The sequence below is a fragment of the Arachis stenosperma genome, chromosome 6 (genome assembly GCF_014773155.1).
Source record: "Arachis stenosperma cultivar V10309 chromosome 6, arast.V10309.gnm1.PFL2, whole genome shotgun sequence".
Classification (NCBI taxonomy): domain Eukaryota; kingdom Viridiplantae; phylum Streptophyta; class Magnoliopsida; order Fabales; family Fabaceae; genus Arachis; species Arachis stenosperma.
The window spans coordinates 93862825-93884613 of record NC_080382.1 but is presented as its reverse complement, the minus strand read 5'-3'; the positions used below and the strand labels follow the sequence as shown (position 1 = coordinate 93884613).

Sequence of the window (21789 nt, the reverse complement as noted above, 5' to 3'; positions counted from 1 at the left end):
AAGGACAAAGGACTTTAAATAAAAGTGCTAGGTAGGAGACACCCCACCATAGTAATATCCTTCTAACTCCTCTCTTCTTTTAGCTTTTGCTTATTGAATTTTGTTTAGTTAACTTAATTTGATTGGATTCTAGACTTAATTTAGTTGCATTTTAGTTAGATCATGTGTTTTTGAAGAATGTTATATTTTTGGGGTTGAAAACATTTGATTGATATCATGGTTGGCGCCTTAGAGGCATTAAAATTTTGCAGAAATAGAGTATTGTGCATACGCACACTTCCCCTAGTTTTCGACATTTGTGCATACGCACACTTGTTTTCACCCCTTCTGCCGGGAGCCTTTACACTATCTTGTGCGTTCGCACCCCAACACCTTTTCATTCTGTGCATACGCACAGCTCGTGTGCATACGCACACATGATCTTTTCTCTTTAAAAAAGATAGAGTTTTGCTTTCTACGCCTGCGCACCACGTTGTGGGTCTGCACACTCGCTTACACCTCTTCTGTTGGGAGCACTCGCACGCCCTTGTGCATCCACATCCCCTATATTTCACCTCTTGTGCATACGCACGGACCTGTGTGCATACACATAGGCATCGATCTGGGCAGCAATTAGAAAGAAACCCAATCACGCCAGAACGCTTCCCCAACTTTCTTTCTTCTTCGTTCTGGCCACAACCCACCCTACCCACCCTTCTTCCAACGACCGCCACCGCCGGCGCTACAGCTGCCGCGCCGCCCTGCCCCACTTCTTTCTTTCTTTCCTCTTCTTCTTTCTTCTCGCTTTCTTTCTTCAACCGTAAGCCACCCTCTTCTTCATCCTCAGGCCGCCGGCGTCTTCTCCGACGAAGCTCAACCGCTGTGAGCTCTGCAGTGGCCACCACTAGTGCTACTGCCACATCTTCTTCTATTCCATTCTTCAACTTTGCAATTTTCAGGTTTTAATCTTCTTTGTTTTCTTTATTTGCTTGTTTCATTTTCATTTTCTTTATTTAATTTTTGTAGTGTAGCTTAGGTTTTGCTTAATTGGTTGTTGTTGAATTGCAAGTGTTCAATTTCTTATTTATGGGTTGTTAATGCTTGAATTTTGGCTTGAATTTGATGAATATGTGCATTGCATGCCATGTGTTTGATAAAATGCCTGAATGAACTTTTTGTTTAATGCGTGTGTTGTAGCTATCATATGTGTTGGACTATATCCTTGTTTGGCATTCGATTCAAGAATGGTGCACTTTTGCATGATTATGATGCTATTTTGGATTGAAATTTCAATAATGTACTTGTTTGTTGCTTTAAGTTGCTAGCACCAAATTGACATGAAAATTGACATTTGATTTCTTATTTGGTGAAATTTTTAACAAGTGCATATTGAATTTAATCAAGTGAATTGAATTACTTGTTCATCATGATTTTCATATCAATTTAATCATAACAAGGTCCTTGTTTCTTTCTAATGCTTCGCATTTGTTTGAGTTGACTTGACTTGATTCTTATCAAGCTTGTCACTTTTCGTAACAAGCACATTCTCTACATAATTATTTCATTATTCTTGAGGATGAAAAAGTAGCGTTCTTTTGATTATGAAATTGGTTATTGTTTGTTGTGCTATTTTATATCAATCTTGCGCTTTCACTTGCACAATTCCAATATCCAATTTTTTTATAAATTCAATTAACTCTTGTTGTGATCGCCTAAGCTTGCTTGTCTATAATTGATGCTCATACATTGCTTGCATCTTAGGCCTTTTAATTGATGAATTCATGCTTACTTTTTGATTGTGTGGATTCCATTTTAACCGGCCGTCGTGTGTACTCTAACTGCGTGCATAATTGGAATACGCACCCGGCTTATTTTTATCATACCACACCACTATGCACTCTTCCTCAATTAAACGCTTGTTTGTTATTCTTTTGGTTACAAGTATACACGATATTTGCTTCCTCCTTTTCTTTTTTTTTTTTTTTTGCTACTTGCCTTATAATTCTTAATTATACTCTATTCATTCTTTTTGAAGATGAGTCGTAAAGCAAGGAGCCAGGAGAGGAGGAGGACGCCAAGGATGGAGATGCCGAACCTGCATTGGAATTGGCAATTTTACTGCAGCACGAACCCCCGCATCCGCCAGCTGAGGTTGGAGTGCTTTAGAGCCATTCTCCCTGGATTGTATTTATGCACGGAGGACCGTGCAATGCTTAAGTGTGGGAAAGGATTCACCACTTTTGGAGTGTAAAATTTCTTTTCCGAACATTTTGCACTTTATTTTTGTTTTCTTTTATTATGTCTCTTGTAGATATTTGGAGTACTTTTGACTATTACATTGTATTTTTCTTCTAGTACATATATCATAGAGTATTCATAGTTTATTTCTAGCTATTGCATTTGGCATTTTTGCTTTTGTATGGTATATAGTTTATAGATAGAAGTTGTGATTGGATGTTGTGAATAGCATAATGCCTAGTTCAATTTTCCCTAATTGTGCATATTGGTTTTTGGATATTGGAAATTAGGAAAAGAACTAGAAAATTTTGAAATTGCATCCATCACAACATACATACATACATACATAGGAAATAATTTTGGTGAAAAATAACAAAGATTTTCAAGAATTTTGTTTTTAGGGCATTCTATTCAATTGATTTGGGAAATCCTTTTTAAACTTGCTTGAACAATTTTTGAGAAACATAGAAGAGAGATATAACAAAATACCTTGTGAGTTGTTGAGCCTATATTGAGTGGTTACACATTCTAACCACAATTTTTGTTCATTGTGTGCTATGCTCCATCTATGATTGTGATCTTGGTTTTGCTTGATTCTTTATTTCCAATAGTTGATGTCTGAATGCATTGAGCATGATTGACGCCATTTTTGAATTTAAGCTCACTAACCCATATGGACATACCCTCGCATCTATTATTGTTAACCCTTTTGAGCCTTATTTACCCCATTATTTTTTACACTACCACATTGACGTTAGGATTTTTGCTAGTAAAGAATTTTGTAAAAATATAGTCGCATTGTGAGTATAGATTCTAAACCAACAGAAAATCCTTTCGTACAAATGTTTTGGTTGTCACAAGTAACAAAACCCAATAAATTTATAAACCGAAATATTCAAACCTCGGGTCGTCTTCTCAAGGAATTGTAGGGAAGTATGATTTATTATTGGTTATGGAAAAACAGTGTTTGGGTTTGAAAAAGGATTTAAGCAAGAGAAATAGATTGCAAGAATTAATAAATTAATAACTAATAAAACTCTTGGCAAGGTATGAAAACTGGAAGTCCTATCCCAGTTATCCTTATCAATTTTGATGAGAATTGGATTTTTCTCCCACTAAGTTAACCTCTAACTATGAAGGTAAGTCAAGTAGATGGAATAAGTTTAATTCCTCAGGTCCTAGTCTTTCCTTGGAAAAGGCTAGAGTTATTGGAAATCGAGTTAATTCTTGAAGAATTCCAATTTTCAGTCGACAATGAGTTTGACAACTCAAGAGTTACCAATTAATCAATTAAAGTCAAGAATATAAAAAGCTAAATAAAAATTATAGATCTAAAAATACCTCAAATTATATTATTTAAGAAAATCCTAACATGAATGGTGTATAAGCCAAATAGGCAACATAAGTAATACAAGCATCAAAGTATCTGAAAGTAAAAGAGAAATACAAAGTAAAAGGAATATTGAACCTGATCTAAAGATGAGATAAATCCTAGTCCTAATAGAAATCCGAATCCTAAATCCTAAGAGAGAGGAGAGAGCCCCTCTCTCTCTCTAAAAACTACATCTAAACTATGAAAAGTGAAAATTACTCTCTATCTGAGTGTCATCATCCGCATGAATGCATTCCCTCACTTCATAACTTCTAATCTGTGCCTCTTGGATTTGGATCTGGGCCAAAAGGGCCCAAAAATCGCTGGAAATGAGATCTGCAAATTCTGCAGATCGCGCACGTCACGCGTCCGCGTGGGTCACGCGGTCGCGTTATCTGGAGTGTTGCTCTTCCACGCGGTTGCGTCAGTCACGTGCCTGCGTCAGTTGTATTTCGCAAGTCACGCGTTCGCCTCATCCATGCGCTCGCGTCGATTCTCTTTTGTGCGAACCACGCGTTCGCGTCGTCCATGCGGACGCGTCACTGCCAGTTGCTCCAAAACTCCCATTTGTGCTTTCCTTCCATTTTTGTATGTTTCCTTTCCATCCTTTAAATCATTCCTTCCCTATAAAACCTGAAAGTACTCAACACACAAATCACGGCATCGAATGGTAATAAAGGATAATTAAATTTGATTATTTTAAAGCATAAGGAACATATTTTCTCATATATCACATAATAAGGAAGGGCAAGTGAAACCATGCAATTTACATGAATAAGTAGGTGAAGGGTTGAATAAATCACTTAAATTGAGCTCAATATACATCATAAAATATGGGTTTATCACACATCACAACCTTAAGCGAAAAACTATGAATTACCTTGATTTGCATCCTTGATTAGCTTACCTTGAGAAGTGTGTTACATTTAAGTGTGGGAGAATTTTAGAGGATCATTGGTAGAAAGAACAAAAGTGTTTTGGGCATGCATTAAAAAATTTTTGAAAATGGATGCATTCATGTTTGAATTCTAAGGGCATATGTATTTGAATTTTTTAAAAAAAAGGACAATACTTTCCCCAAAGAAAAAAGAAAAAAAGTATAATTAATTAATGCATATGAGAACTGAAAGAAAATCAATGCATGAATGAGTGAGAAAGAAAATGATGGGAAGTTAGGTTGCATATTTTTGTGATTTGGGTGATATAGGATGAGTTGGATACTTAAACTAATTAAGGATTCAATCTTTTAGTCCACTTAGCCATATCTATCCCACCTTAACCCTAACCCCATTACAACCCAAAGAAGCCCTCATGATACTTGCATACATGCATCAATTATTTGTTGATTGTTAGATGAAAAGAAAAATCTTGAAAGTATGATCAGAGGAGGATTGAGTGATTAAACCTTAGACACTAAGCGTTGAGAGTGTATACACATCCGGTGAGGGTTCAATTACTCAATTCTATGTATCCACACCTCTTATTATGTATTCTTGCAAGTTGCTTCAATTTGAAAACTTGAATCAATTCATTAGATTGTGATCACATTTGCAATATTTCTTTTCTTCTAGCCCTATATGTTCATATACTTGCTTGGAAGTTGGTTGTTTATTTTTACCAAATCAATAGAAAACTATAGTATAGATAGATATAGATAGTATTTAGTATACTTGCAGGCATATAGATAGTTGCATTTAATAAGTTGTTTACCCTTCGATCCTTCTCCTTGTTTGTGTTTAGCATGAGGACATGCTATCGTTTAAGTGGGGAAATTGATGAGTCCGTATTTGATGATATTTTTGCTTGAATTGGATGGATTTCACCACATAAACTCACACTTAATCACCAAAATAGCATACTTTTGTGATTTCTCTCTAGATTTGACCTAAATGTGAAAACATGTATTTTTGTGCTTAAACTGATCATTTTAATTCCACTTTTATCCCATTTGATGCTGTGATATGTTTTGTTAAGTGATTTCAGGTCAATTAGACAAGAATGGCTAGACAAAAGTGGAACGAAATATGAAAAATAGGAGATTTCATGAAGAAAATAAAGGAAAAGTACACACTGAAGTGTGCGTACGCACAACCTTCTTTGCGTACGCACAAGTGTAGAAATCAGCAAGTGTGCGTACGCACAAGTCCCAGCGTGTGACCTCATTAATGAATCACGTGGCTCGTGATTTTTGGGACTTCTTGGTCCAAATTTAGACTTCCTGAAGCTGAATTTCAAAGTTATATCAAGGGGTGAACATCACATATGAAAGGGAGGCCTCATTACACACATTAGATAGATAATTAGAAGTAGGAGTAGTGTAGAGTAGCTTTCTTCAAATTCTCTCTTAGGGTTTACATAGATTTCATTGTAGAATTTTATAGTCTAAGTTTTGATCTTGGATTTTGCTTATCTCATTGTAAGTACTCTTTAATTCTCTTTTTAATTTATATTACTCTTGCTACATTTTCCTCTTGTTCAAGTTACTTTGTTAATATATGTAATTTTGATTTCTTGAAGTTTTAGTTGATGAATTTAATGTTCTATGATTTATACTTGCTTGATTGAGTTTATATTGTTGTATTGTGAATAGTTTGATTATAGTTTTCATTTTTTTTTGCAATTTTACATGTTTTGCTTTTATGCCCATAAGGTGTTTGTGAAAATGCTAATTATGAGTTTTTAGTAGATTTTCACACCTTGACTTGGAAAATGAGTTCCTAGGATACTAGAGTCATAATGTCCGATATTTAGTAGTAATTCTTGGGTTTTTGGTTGATTCTTGTTTCCATTGACGCTAGCTTTATACTGAGAAATTAGTAAGTTAGCTAGGACTTATGGATTAAGGTCAATTATGCTTGCTTGACTCATTCCTTGATGTTAGGGTTGACAAAGCGAAACTAACTCATCATAATTGTCATAGTTGTAGTTATGACGATGATAGGATTCTTTAATTCTCATTCCCGAGACAAGGCTCTTTTATGCTTTTATCGCATTTTCACTAGTTTTGACCTTATTTCCTTTTTAATTGCATTAATTCCATTTTTGATCATTTGTTTGTTCTTTTATGTCTTAGTTCTTTTAATCTTTCGTTCCTTAATTGAAGAAACCCCTTTATTCACAACCAAGAGTGTGAACATCTAATTTGCATAGTCCGAGGGAGACGACCCGGGAGTTTAAATACTCTCGGTTATTATTTGTTTTGGATTGTGACAATCTTTTGAATTAAACTTTGATAGAGAGCTAATTGTAGGTTTAGACTATACTTGCAACGAAGAAATTCTAGTTTGTGAAATTCCAAACCTACCTCTTGGCACGCTATTAAGTTTTTGGTGCCGATACCAGGGACTATGCAATTGGTGTCATATTTTTGGTTGTTGTGAATATGTGAATAGTGTGAATAGATACTTTTTGGGTTGTTTGTTTTTGTTAGTAATTAGGATTTTATTTCTTTTATTTATTGATGTCTTTTGATTTTATTTTCTATTTTCTGGAGCTTTGTTGTAATTATATTGTAGGGTATGATGACTTCAAATTGGGATTGCATCATGGAGTAGGAGAATCAATTGAGGGAGGAACCGTATGTGTATGAGCAACACTCATGGCAACCACCTCCCCATGTTACAATGAGCCAAACCTTCCCCATTGTGCATACCAAACCCAAAGGTATGAACGGTACCCTCTACACAACCCTCAACCACCAAACCTTCAAGCACCACACTATCCACCTCCATGGAATCTGAATGTTTATATATCTTGCCACCAACCATATGAACCATCACCTCCTTATACACCACCTCAATACACTCACACACATAACACCACCTCCAACTATACAACCTTTCTCCCAGCCATTGAACTTTTTTTTCACCTAAATGTGAAGTTCTCCAACCCTTGTCTTAAGAACAACAAGATCTTCAAGCTTTTCTCCAAGAGCAAGGAGAATTCCGAAAGAAGCAAGGGGAGTTCATGGCTACCATAGCCGAAGCGGTGAACTGCTTAGCCTTACTACACTCAAGCAATCAAGACATCCCCTTGTAGAATGTGGAGGATCAATTAAGGAGTGTAGTAAGGAGGAGGACATGGAACCTAAAATAGAAGGAGTGGAGTTAAAGCTTGAGTCACAAGAGGAGGAAGACAAGACAATTGAACCAGAAGAGGTAAATGGACAATTAAGAAAAATTGATCAAGAAGTGGATTCCATCATCAATAATTTTTTGTCTACCTTGGTCAATCCCCTCAATGATCTTGATGAACCTTTTTCTTTTGAGTTTGAGAGAAATATGGAAGTAAACTCCCCACAACCTCCTACTTATGAATTGAATGATAGTAGAGAAAACTTAGAGGAGGATGGTGTGGAACAACTAGAAAAGGGTGGTGAGCAAGAGGTAGACACCCAAGAAGTGAAAGCATTCATGCAAGAGTCCAATAGAATGACTCCAATCTAAGAGCAAATTGAGTGGGTAACAATATCGTCAATGAGCTTCATAAGCCCACATCCATTTTCTATCTTGTAAATGGATCACCAACTTAAGATACTTCTTAAAGTGTTCAAAAATGAAGAAATGGGTGTTGGTTGCCAAAGGAGTTCAAGGTTCACCAAGGAAGCCAAATCAAGAAGAGTAATTCAAAAGTGGTGCAAGGTCCAATTAGGAGGATTCCAAGATGTATTTGGATGATTTAAGGGTAGTTTGAGAGTTTGCTCATCCGAATGCAAGCATAAAGATCAACAAGAGGGTGAGAGGATGACTGGAATATGGGATCCCGGAGGACCTTTGAAGTGCAAACTTAGTTAGGGATTCAAAGTGGAATGAAAATATAAGCCACCCTAACAAGAGTCTTCCCAAAAAAGTCCAACTTGAGAACTTTAAATAAAAGTGTTAGGTGGGAGACACCTTACCATGGTAACATGCTTCTAACTGCTCTCTTCTTTTAGCTTTTGCTTACTGAATTCTTATTTAGTTAGCTTAATTTGATTGGATTTTAGGCTTAATTTAGTTAAATTTTAGTTGGATCATGTGTTTTTGAAGAATGTTATGTTTTGGGGGTTGAAAACCTTTGATTAATGTCATGGTTGGTGCCTTAGAAGTATTAAAATTTTGCAGAAAAAGAGCATTGTGTGTACACACAAACACACCTGTGCGTACGCACACTTCCCTCAGTTTTTGACATTTGTGCATACGCACACTTGTTTTCACCCCTTCTGCCGGGAGCGTTCGTAGCCCAGCACTTTTTTATTCTGTGCGTATACACAGCTCACATGATCTTTTCTCTTAAAAAAAAGAGTTTTGCTTTCTGGACATGCACCCCACCTCGTGCGTCTGCACACTCGTTTACACCTCTTCTGTTGGGAGCACTCGCACACCCTTGTGCGTCCGCATCCCCTGTATTTCACCTTTTGTGCATACGCACAGGCGTCGATCTGGGCAATAATTAGAAAGAAACCCAATCACGCCAGAACACTTTCCCGACTCTTTTTCTTCTTCGTTCTGGCCACAACCCACCCTTCTTTCGGCGACCACCACCACCGGTGCCGTAGCTACTGCGCCGCCCTGTCCCTCTTCATTCTTTCTTTCCTCTTCTTTCTTTCTTTCCTATTCTTCTTTCTTCTTTCTTTCTTTCTTCAACTGTAAGCCGGCATCTTCTCTGGTGAAGCTCAACCGCCGTGAGCTCTGCAGTGGCCACCACTAGTGCCACTGCCACATCTTCTTCTCTTCCATTCTTTAACTTTGCAATTTTTAGGTTTTAATCTTCTTTGTTTTGTTTATTTGCTTGTTTAATTTTTGTTTTCTTTATTTAATTTTGGTAATCTAGCTTAGGTTTTGCTTAATTGATTGTTGTTGAAGTGCAAGTATTCAATTTCTTATTTATGGGTTGTTAATGTTTGAATTTTGGCTTGAATTTGATGAATATGTGCACTGCATGCCATGTGTTCAATAAAATGCCTGAATACACTTTTTGTTTAATGCATATGTTGTAACTACCATATGTGTTGGACTATATCCTTGTTTGGCATTCGATTCAAGAATGGTGCACTTTTGCATGATTATGATATTATTTTGGATTGAAATTTCAATAATGTACTTGTTTGTTGCTTTGAGTTTCTAGCACCAAATTGACATTTGATTTCTTATTTGGTGAAATTTTTAACAAGTGCATCTTGAATTTAATCAAGTGAATTGAATTACTTGTTCATCATGATTTTCATGTCAATTTAATCATATAACAAGGTCCTTGTTTCTTTCTAATACTTCGTATTTGTTTGAGTTGACTTGACTTGATTCTTATCAAGCTTGTCACTTTTCGTAACAAGTACCTTCTCTATTATATTCTTTTGGTTGAAGGTTTTTCCTAATATCCATGTCTTTAAGATCAAAACGAGCAGCTGCATGATCTTTTGTCTTTTTGGAAATATCCAAAAGAGTTCCAATTATGCTATCAATTATATTCTTCTCTATGTGCATGATATCAAGGTTGTGTCTAAATATGTTGTACTTCCAATATGGTAAATAAAAAAAGATTGACTACTTTTTCCAAATTGATATGCCATTTTTTGATCTCCTTTGCTTCTTTCCAAAAGAATCATCTACCTCTTACAATACATCAAATACAGTTGTACCCTCTAACAACTGCAGTGGAGACCTAAGTTCAATTTTTTCCATTGAAAAATCTTTTGTTATGCCTCCATGGATGATTAATGGGTAAAAACCTTCAATGATCCATATAAATAGTCTTATGACTAGTTTCATATAGATAGAATAAGTCTCATCATTACAATACGGAAAAGCCAATTTTTTCTTTGTACTCCACCCAGATAACATAGCATACGCAGGGAAGTTATTAATTGTCTATAAAAGACATGTTCTCATGTGGAATGTTTTGTTTTCTTTGGAATCATATGTTTCAACACCTGACTCCTACAGTTCTTTTAATCCTTCAATCAACGATTGGAGAAAGACGTCAATGTCATTTTTCTGGTGATTGCGGTCTAGGAATAAGTAAAGAGAGCATAAAATAATCAGACTTCATGCTCATCCAAAGGGGTAGATTATACACCATCAGAACAATAGGCCATGTACTGTACGTACTGCTAAAAGTTTAAAATAGATTGAATCCATCGCTTCCTAAGCTAAGTCTCACATTATGAGGCTCCTTTGCAAAATCTTTATGTCGACTATTAAATGCTTTCTAAGACTCACCATCAGCGGGATGCCTTAACGATCTGTCTTTAACACGCTCATTATGATATCAAGACATAGCTTCAACTGTTCTTGTGGACATAATTGAAAAGCCTTTGAAGTATGAGAATCAAAGGAAATGCCTTAGAATTTTTGCAACAACTTTGCAAGGCTTTCTAGATGAGGTAGCCTTATCCTCTTCTACATGATTCTCAATATAATGGGATGTTCCACAAACATAGCAAGATGAGTTATTCTCATGCCCGTTCCAATACAACATGCTGTCATTTGGACATATATTGATATTTTGGTAGTCAAGAAACAAATTTTTCACCATATTCTTGGTTTTATCAAAAGAAGTATGAATATTCAAATATGGCATTCTTTCTTTCAATATTCCAAGAGAGAAGTGGGAGACACATTACTCCAACCATACAAGCATTTTAACAAGTAAAGACGGATGGTAGAGGATAATCTTGTGAATCCTTTACACCCGAGGTATAGTTCTTGTCTTACCTCGTCTACCAATTTATAAAATTTCTTTGCACATTCGTTGGGCCCATGTTTTGTCCATCAACTTGTATATTATCTTTGAATTTATTACGTAACAACTCATCAATGTTATCATTGCAGTTATCTTCACTATCTGTGTCACTGTCAACATCCATAGCAACAAGTGATTTCCAATAATTAAACCACCGCCTATATCCTTCTATGAATCTGTGGCATATTAGATGGTCATACACGTTATCTCTCTTTAACCAAAGTCTATTACAACACTTTGCACATGGGCATTGAATTTTTTTTCCTTGAGGAACTCCCGTTGATGAAAAAACAAAGTGTAAAAATCTTTTTACACTAGGTTGATATTCTTTCTCATGACGTGGTGTATCCATCCAATCCTTGGACTCATCCATCGAAAACCTATATATTTCAAATAGATAGCTAAGTTTCTAGTTTGAAGTCCTTACTATTAGTCTCACTAACTGCGAATCTAGCTTCCTAATTAAGTAAGAGACAATATTGTCCAAGCCTCCAAAATTTTTTGAAGGCATTGGACATAAAATAAAAAAGAAAATTATATTTTAGCAATGCTTAAAGAAGGTCCTGAAGTGATGAGTGCCTCAGAAAAGTACTTAAGTTGTACGCATACATCAATAACAAATTAATAGATGTATTTAAATTTGCATAAACTAACCTTAATTACTATCTTAATTCGTACCACAATAGCAGTAAAGTAGTAGCACAGCAAAAGCAGAATTAGAGAGGTAGCAGTGGCAGCAAATAGCAATTCGGTAGCAGATAATTAGTACCAAAATAGCAGCAAAGTAATACCACAGGAGCAGCAGAATAAAAGAAGTGGTAGCAATAGTGAATAGTGAAAGCCTAAACAAAAATAGACTTTGACTTAAGTAAATAATAAAATAGAAGAAATGTGCTTTGGTTATATTGACTAATGTATATATAGTATAGTGTATGATGCATGAATTTATTAGGCTTTTAGTTAAAAAAAAAGTAATTAGTATTAATTCAAATGTAGGATAAATTCTAATAATAGTTTATGAAAGAACTTGTTAATGTGGAACGAAGTAAGGATAAAGATTAAAAGTGTGTTTGGAAAGCATAAAATTAAAATTCTCTTCAGAATTATATTCTTTTTCTTACTTTAAAACATAAAAATACATGAATTTAAATTCTTTTCAGAATTTTAATTCTCATATTCAACCCAAAAATTAATCACTAATCCAACCTAATGACATTTGATTTTAAAGTTAAAATATCTAAATTAACTCTAATATTCACAGTCATAGTTAAAAGGAACAACAATTAGGAATATTGAAATTCAACATCAAAAGAAGCTAAATTTTATTTGAAGTAAAACCTCCAACACCAAAAATCACATAAATTCTTAAGACATCTGTGATCCATCAACAGTAGCCACTTTAACAATGTATAATGAATTAGGGTTTACCAGCATTGAAGCAATGTTTCTTTCGAGCTTTGCACCAGGAAATATTTCTTTTGAGCTCTCAAAATATAAAAGTGGTGGCAGAGGTCTTAAAACCAGCTTGTCCCTGCACGAAGAAGGGTTTCTTTCAAGCGATGGAAGGAAACGGCCCTAAACAACAAAACTTCTCCAATGCTCCGACAGAAGGGAGTGGTGGCGGAAGGGGTTAGGGGTTTGCAGCGATGAAAGGGAGCGGCGGTAGAGGGAACATCGACGGAGGGTTTGCGAGGGACAGTGAGCACTGAGGGAGTGACCGGCGAGAAGAGGGCTAGGGGTTTATAGTAGGAGCAGCGATGGTGGGAGTGCCAAGGTTAGGGCTTGAACGTTTCTTTTGGTTTGGATACTTTTTTCGTTGTGAACACAGATAATATTTTGTTCTCAAACCCACATTCACACGAAGCAAAGATTCTTAGCCTTTTTGCATTCATTAACCAGTGTTCAGCCATTAACTTTAAATCTTTAATTTCTTTGTACCCATCACACATATTATTGTTTTATTTATAGAATTTTTATTGTTTCTCTTTATATGATTCTCTTTTTTTATTATTTATTATTTTTATTTTTTGTTAATTTTTATGTAGTTTGACATTGTACACTTTATAATTGTAATCTTTGTGTATTATATTTATTATTATTTTTTTATAATATGAATTATTGATCCCATTATATAAAGTAAATTAGACAAAAAATTAATCATAAATAATTATAATAATGAAGATTATAGTGTACTAACCATATTTCCTAATGAACCAGAGTCAATCCAAATTGATTTTGTAAGTGATCTGCTACGGAAAGAATTCATTAGGTCTCGTAGGAATAGCATTTCAAGTTTTAAATTTTTATTCAGTTTACCTTTTAATAAGTCATAATCAGATCTTGATGAATAAAAATTTGAAACTTGACAAGTTAAAAAAAAACTTTTAAGCATTAAAAAGAGTACCAAAAGTATTAGAAAAAGATATTATATAAAGAACATACTAAAAAAGATAAAAAAATTAAACATAATTACCAAAATAACATTATAATTTAATATAATATTCTTTTTATAATTATCTATCTAAAAATGATTTTAACTAATATTATCCAAACTTTTATTTTATCAAAATCAATTTTAATATAAAATTATCAAACATAAATTATATTGATACAAACTCACTTCTACCCAAAATTAATTCTATAAAATTATTTTTATTCAAATTTCAAATGGGTATATACCAATCCAAACTTACCCTAAATCCATTTTTATTTGCCCTTGATGAACTAGGTAACAAAAAGTCCTTGTTTTCTTAGAACTAATAAGGTGAGGGATCTATTATACTTTTATTGTGTAGGAAATTATGTTGTCATTCGTGTGAATAGAATTTTTTTTTGTCGATGGATTGGACAACCCCCAATTTTAAGTTACACACACCCACACACTACTATTACTAACATGTGTTCTATATTCCTCGTTGAGGATTCGAACGGGCAGTTCTAGCGAGGCAGATGATGCTGCCTTGAACCAAGGCCTCGGCTGCATAGATAGTTGGGTATTTACCCCGTCTTTTTTGGTCGGAGGCATTTACTCATGTTTGTATACAAGACTTGGCTGGTTTTGCGTTAACCAATTTTGTTCTTTTATTTTAAGCTGGTTTTTGTTACCGCTCATTGGGTTATAGCACAGTCCTTATGTTTCTACAAAAGGATTTAGAATGAAAGGCCCGGTCCAAAGGCCCAAGGCGATTCCCTAGGCACCGGCGAGCAACAGTGAATTCGGCCACCATTCCCCATAAGGCCACTCTCACGCTTCCCTGCGCCATTTTCTTCCATCTCCCAACTCTCTTTAGGATTTAGGGTTTCGAAATTTACAATTTGGAAGCCTCTATTACCATTTCGATTTCTCTCGCATCCAGGTACCTTCGCTTTTCCATCTCAAATCGTTCTTCTCAGCTGCATAGCTTTAGCCTATGATTTTTTATTGTAATTTCGTATGCAAACCAGTTAGCTTGATGCTTCTAGGTAAGACAAAACAGAATAATTATGCTTGCGTGGTTTATTGATATGATGCGAGAGATTAGTTAGGTTATTATTCATAGAACATTGTTGGATAATAACATTTGGGTGGACGGTGTTGGAAATGGATATTCTCATACGAGGCTTCACAGTGAATGGTGATTTTCTTAGGATAGCAAGGCTGGCTTCATTCCCAGGAACTAGGTGATAAATGGCATATTTGATAATGGTTTATTATCCAATCAAACCTCCAATTAGCTTTCAAGTTTCAGTTCTCTTTTGCTTGTTTGGTTTTGAAATGTTTATTGGTAACTGGGAAAGGATTAAGGAGTTGAATATATTGTTTGCACTTTCCTTTGTAATTACTCAGCTTCTCGCCATATAACATGCAAAATGTTGCCTTGTATATATTTAATTTTTTTTAATAACAGTGTAGCTCAGTTTCTTATTTCTCACTTCTGTTCCTTTTCCCCTCTTTCTCTTTGTGCATTGTTGTCCCTCCCCACAAGTAGTTAAACAACATATAAACTGGCCACTGTTTTCTGGGCAACTTTCAGCATCTAAATTTTGAGATATTCTGAAATTCTTTCTTCTTGGATTTTTCTTTTTCCTCTTTGATTGGCCTTTTGAGCATTGTTATCCTCTTGATTTCCGTTCACAAACTCTCTTGCCTGTCTGTTACTTTTGTTGTTATGTTATGATGATCCCTGGATTTAGAATCGATCATGTTTCTACTCCTTGGTCCGTACCTCATGGTACAGTCTCAATCAAAATTCTTACTCTGCAATTGGCCTCTCATATAATTTCCACCTTTCCAATTTGCAATCTCTCTTCTACGAATGCTTTTGGCTTCCGTGATTCCTTCACAGTTGCCTTGCAAGCTTGCTTTTCTAGATGCATAATATGCCTGGGACAAAGCAGAGTGATGAAACGGCCCAAAATCAAGAATCACCAGAGGGGCACAGTGAGCATGAAAAACCTACAGATTCTGATGAACAGGTAGACCTTGAAGGGGATAATGATCAAGAGGAGACCATGGAGGAAGAGGTTGAATATGAAGAAGTAGAGGAAGAAGTCGAAGAGGAAGAAGAGGAAGAGGAGGAAGAGGAGGAAGAAGAAGAAGAGACTAAACCCTCAGATGGTGAAGAGGATATTGGAGTGGTAGACAATAAGGATGAAGATGAGAAAAAGAAACATGCAGAAGTTCTTGCACTTCCACCTCATGGGTCAGAGGTTTACATTGGTGGCATTCCTCACAAAGTTTCAGAAGAAGATTTGAGGGCCTTCTGTGAATCTGTGGGAGAAGTGTCAGAGGTATGTTTATTGAAAATTTCTGTTTCTTCACTCATTGCATGATTGTCTAAACTGATTAAATTTAGTGCAGGTTAGGATTATGAAAGGAAAAGATTCAGGTGAAGCAAAAGGTTATGCATTTGTGACCTTCAAGTCAAAGGAATTGGCATCTATGGCTATTGAGAAACTGAACAACACTGAATTTAAGGTAATTTGGTAGAGATGTTCGTTAACATTTTCTAAAAATCGTGTAGTTTTTCATTTTTAATCGATTATTAGGTACTACAATTATCCATGCCTATTAACTAATTAAGTCACCTCTGAGTTTCCAGGGAAGAAAAATAAGGTGCTCAACATCCCAAGCTAAGCATAAGTTGTTCATTGGTAATGTTCCTAGAAATTGGACTTTAGAAAATATGAAGAAGGTAGTCTCAGAAATTGGGCCTGGAGTTGTTGCTGTGGAGCTGTTGAAGGTTTGTTGACATATTTTCGTTTTTTTATTTCATATGGTTTGATGTTCTTAAATCTTAATTTATTATGGGAAAACCCTTTTCTTTTCCAAGTCATAACTTGTTCCCAAAACTTGAAGAATGTAGCATGATGAATAATTTTTTCCTAACCTAGCAAACCATTTCGTTGTTACAGGACCCACAGATTTCTGGCCGTAATAGGGGGTTTGCTTTTATTGAGTATTACAATCATGCTTGTGCAGAATATTCAAGGCAGAAGATGTCAAACCCAAAATTCAAACTAGACGACAATGCTCCAACTGTGAGTTGGGCTGACCCAAGGAATTCTGAATCATCTGCTGCCACTCAGGTGATTGATTATATGTTATTTCATGTGAAATTAAATTACATGAATAGTGTGATCAAAAGAAATTACATTATTAGCTTCTCTTAAGAAGTCTAATAGCTGGTTTCTGTATGACACTAAGAAGACAAAACTGAGACATATAATGACTTAATGACAACTGAATTGCCCAAGTCCCCTCACTACACACACACCCACAACACAACACAACACAAGTTGTCTCAATATGGTAGATCCATATTAGACTGAATTGGATGCTCTGTTTTTTGCCTTAGATTCAACAGTGGCTGTCATTTTACTTATCTTCATACTTGCTCAGGAAATTTGACCTTTTTCTGGGTTCCAGGTTATTATGTTTGCTTGGTGCTTGTTTTTGAGGGGATTTTTTTGGCTATTTTATTTGCTACTTTTGTAAATTTGATACTTTAATTATAGGATTAACTTTCTTATTTTCTTTGCTAGATCTAATGAAATACATACAGCTTTATAATGAATTGTGAAAATTGTATAGCTGAGACCTTGGTGCTTGGTACAGGTAAAAGCAGTTTATGTAAAGAACCTTCCAGAGAATATTACTCAGGATCGTCTTAAGGCACTGTTTGAACATCATGGAAAGATCACAAAAGTGGTTGTCCCTCCTGCTAAAGCAGGACAAGAAAAGAGCAGGTTTGGGTTTGTGCACTTTGCTGAAAGGTCAAGTGCCATGAAAGCATTGAAGAATACTGAGAAGTATGAAATAGACGGTAATTTTTCTTTCCCTTTTGCATACATTTTACTCAATCTCTGTTTACAGGAATGCCAATAGATCATTACGTATCGTAGGCATTAAATTTTCTTGGATGGGCAGGGCAATCTCTGGAGTGTTCACTTGCAAAGCCACAAGCAGATCAGAAGTCATCCAGTACACTAAATTCACAGAAGTCTGTTGTACTTCCCACTTATCCACCTCAACTTGGTTATGGCATGGTTGGAGGTGCATATTCTGGTATTGGCACAGGATTTGGTCCTGCTGGGTTCACACAAGTAAGTTGATCTTTTCCCTAGTGGGGTCTCAGTTCTGTCTTGTAGTATTTCTCAGGTGATTGAGGATTTGTGGAATATGCTTCTCACGAACTTGGAAAGTATGAAGTGTCAACTTAGTAATCAATGTCAAAAACTCGGACATTGGTATGACACATGTTGGACGTACATCCTGTATCAAGTAATTATATTCAATAATTTTGAATCTATTTAGCAATAGCAAGTTTGACACTTGAAGTATATCAAGAATGTGTAATATTATATGGAAAGAGTTTAGAAAGTAGTAAATCTTGAACTTCACACACACACATTGCATGTCCATGTTCTACCATTTGTTGGTTTTTTCTATGTTTATTTGTGCCAAGTGTCCATGTTAGTTTTTTCACTTCTTACCCATGTTACGTGATGATAACAGTTGCTCTTAGCTTCACTAGGGGGGTGAATAGTCACAACATCTTGGTTGCTTCCATAATTTAATTATTCATGAGCTGATTAAGGGAGAAACAGTTTTACTATGAAATCCAATTTATGGACTTGGTATGGCATATCTTGACTAGTTGACACGTAAATTGAATTGTCTTCATGATGTCATTGTATTCAATGGTAATCAGAGTGCAGCAGATTCTAATGGTGATTTATATGATTTTAACAATGGACCAATGCAAATTGTAATTAATGCCCCAAATTTAGAACAAACATGCTCATAAAGCTTTCAGTCACGAGTTGCAAAACGAAATAAAGAAAATTCTCTTTTTCAAGCAACACATGGCATTAGGTATTTTTTATATGGATCTGTATGTACCTTGCTCATATAGAGGTCCTTAAATCTTTGCAGCCACTGATGTATGGTGCAGGAGCAACCGCAGCTGGCATGGCAATGATGCCAATGCTGTTACCAGATGGAAGGATTGGATATGTATTGTAAGTGTTCTGTTGGTTTCTCTAGTTATAGGCTTGTGGTTTTTCAATCATACATGCTTGGATATGTTAGCTGGTCCAATCGGTATTTAACAATTGGCCACTTAGTTGTTTTCATGTCTCCTTTTTGTTTTGGGCCTGTAGGCAACAGCCAGGGTTGCAACCACATACTCCTCCTCCGCCAGTATCCAGACATGGCAAGAGCAGTGGTGGTAGCTCAAGTAGTGGGAAACGCGGAAATGATAATAGCCATAACCGTGGCCGTGGCCGTGGTCGGTATCATCCCTACTAATGTGCTTAAAAGAATCTTGAAAATCGAGGTGTTTTTGCTTTTCCCCTTACTGGTTACATCCATGAAAAATCAGTAGAGCAGGAGCAGATGCCGATGAATACAATACATGTATATTTGTTGAAATACATAATTGGCTATGCATTTCATTCCATCCTTTTGGCTGCATGATGGAACCAAGTTAAGAAACGGGATTAATATATGTACAATCTTTAGTCTATAATCAATTGCAATATGTTGTCGAGGCTCAAGGCGCCAAGCACCGGTTAGCACAGGGAGGAACTGCTGCGAACGATTTATGTTTCTAAGATGCATTATCTTGTTAAATTTAATGCTAAGGTAATTTTTCACGAGTTAGCATGTAATTTTGGATGTCTTGTGCAAATAATATCGTATAGTATTCTGTTGCAATTTTTCTATGTATGGGATATCCATTTTTCCCGCGTTATTTTTATTTTATTTTATCAATTTTGGACAGATTTCTCTCTCCGGATGTTCATCACATTTTTTGGTAGATTTTGATTTTCTACTCGGAAAATATCTTCGGGAAAAACAAAAAGTTGTGTACCCATGGGCCATAAAAGACTTTTAACAATATGAAAACAGAAAATAAAAATGGGCTGAAACCCAAACAAGAGCGATCCTCATGGTTTATAATAACCCAACGCTTCAAGACCGAAATGCCGAAATAATAAAATAATAGTAATACCGCTACAGTATGCTTGATAGGCTGTGGACTGAAATACGAGATTTTTTCACACGAAGACTATGATTAGAAGGAGAAAAAACAGAATTCTAAAGCTTCGAGACAGAGGGGAACTGGTGTGAGGATATGAGTGAGTTACAAAAAACAGCAGTGGAGTTTTACAAAGATTTATACCTAGAAGATAAAGATGACACTCTTAGAGTTCTACAAAGATTTATACCTAGAAGATAAAGACGATACTCCTACTTTATTTACGCGAATCACATACCCTCCTCTAGAGGTGTTTGATAACAACTTCCTTCAAAAACCTTTTTTGGAGACTGAAGTTCGGCAGGATCTGTTTCACATTGGATCATTTAAAACACTTGGGGAAGATGGATTTTCAGCTTTCTTTGTTAAGGAGTATTGGGATACGGTTAAGGAGAATTTTTGCAGATATGTTGAGTTTTTGTGGAAAAATCCAGAAGAAATCAGAGACATTAACCAAATTCTCTTAACCCTTATACCCAAAGTGGAACAGCCAGAATTTATCATTCAATTTTGTCCTATTGCACTATGTAATGTGGTGTACAAATGTATCACAAAAATTTTGGTGGCTAGAATCAAACCGATGCTTGCTGACAGAATAGCTCCTTACCAGTCTAGTTTTGTACCTGGAAGAGTTATACATGACAACATTATCATTGCTAAAGAGATGACACATGACATGAAGAGGATGAAGGGGAAGAGGAAGTTTATGGCTATCAAGATAGATTTTGAAATGGCTTATGACAAACTAGGGTGAAAATTTATTGAAAAGGTTTTGGAGGAATTTGGGGTGGGAGGACATGCTAAGAGAATGATCACGAGCTGTGTGTCAACTATCTCCTTTAAAGTCCTCTGGAATGGATGTAAATCGGAAGAGTTCTAGCCAACACGAGGAGTGAGGTAGAGTTATTGAAGGAAGGTAGAAACCTATGGTTGCTGGAAGGGATGGACACCGATAGTCCACCTACTTTTTGCCGATGACCTTCTTATTTTTGCTGAAGCTTCGGAGGCACAAATGGAAGTGATCAATGAAACTTTGGTAGCATTTTGTGATGTATTGGGGCTAAGGATAAATGCATCAAAAGCGTCTATATTATTCTCTAGGAACGTGGAACAGAACCTCAGAGAAAAACTAGTCCAGAAGAGTGGATACAAAGAGGTGCCATGCCTTGGGAGATATTTGGATGCCATGATTACAAATAACAGAAAAGGCAATGACAACTTTAAATGTACGCTGGAAAGAGTGAAGAAGAAGTTGAGTGGCTGGAAGGCTTCTTGTCTCTCCTTTGCAGGACGAATCACCCTAGCATAGTGAGTAATAGCCCCGTCTTTGAACTTTCATATGATGCATATACAAATTCCTAAAGGTGTCTGCATGGAGATAGAGAAACTATAGAAGAAATTTATATGGGGAGAGGAAGGTGACTCGAAGAAAATACATATGATAAAGTGGGATACTATATGCAAAGCCAAAGGAGAGGGGGGGCTTGGATTTAGACGAATTGTGAAAATGAATCAGGCTTTTTTCATGAAAGTTGTGTGGAGGCTGTTCAATGAGCAAGATAGTCTATGGACAAATGTCTTGTATAGTAAGTATGGAAGAAGCCTAAATTTAATCTATGAAATGAGAAGTGCTTCGACTGATTCACAATTTTGGAAGAGCGTGGTTAAGATTGCAGAAGAGGTCAGGAAAAATATAAGCTTTACTGTAGGAGATGGAAGAACCATCAGATTCTGGAAAGACGTGTGGATCAGAGGAGAACCCCCTCTAATCTGGAAGATATGAGAGTCAGAGAATTCATTACTAGGGAAGCCACCTGGGACATACAGAGACTAAGAGAATGGCTGCCAGCAACACTTCTAAAGAAAATACATGCAGTTCTCCCCCCAAGAGATGAAAGGGGAAGTGATTCCATAGTGTGGACGCTCACTCATGATGGTAATTTTTCTGTTCGCAGT

General features: G+C 36.0%; 1 protein-coding gene across 3 annotated transcripts; it reads left to right on the top strand.

Moving 5' to 3' along the window:
• The first annotated feature begins 14397 nt into the window (after positions 1-14397).
• On the top strand, positions 14398-19576 carry LOC130935614 (heterogeneous nuclear ribonucleoprotein Q). Of its 3 annotated transcripts, none has more exons than XM_057865439.1 (9): positions 14398-14664; positions 15659-16078; positions 16149-16265; positions 16390-16530; positions 16703-16876; positions 17406-17613; positions 17718-17893; positions 18726-18811; positions 18953-19576. In XM_057865439.1, the coding sequence occupies exons 2-9, from the start codon at positions 15659-15661 to the stop codon at positions 19098-19100; spliced, it is 1470 nt and encodes a 489-aa protein (XP_057721422.1). In that variant the 5' UTR covers positions 14398-14664; the 3' UTR covers positions 19101-19576. The 3 variants fall into 3 exon arrangements, with proteins under 3 accessions (XP_057721422.1, XP_057721421.1, XP_057721420.1); XM_057865438.1 differs by having other exon boundaries at positions 15277-16078; XM_057865437.1 differs by having other exon boundaries at positions 14401-14664; positions 15634-16078.
• Positions 19577-21789: the final 2213 nt, after the last annotated feature.

Bases quoted from the DNA above. Each gene is read 5' to 3' on its own strand.
- LOC130935614 (XM_057865439.1), top strand. From the start codon at position 15,659: ATGCATAATATGCCTGGGACAAAGCAGAGTGATGAAACGGCCCAAAAT. The intron at 16,266-16,389 runs GTAATTTGGTAG...CTGAGTTTCCAG, and splicing joins TGAACAACACTGAATTTAAG to GGAAGAAAAATAAGGTGCTC. The intron at 18,812-18,952 runs GTAAGTGTTCTG...TTGGGCCTGTAG, and splicing joins GGAAGGATTGGATATGTATT to GCAACAGCCAGGGTTGCAAC.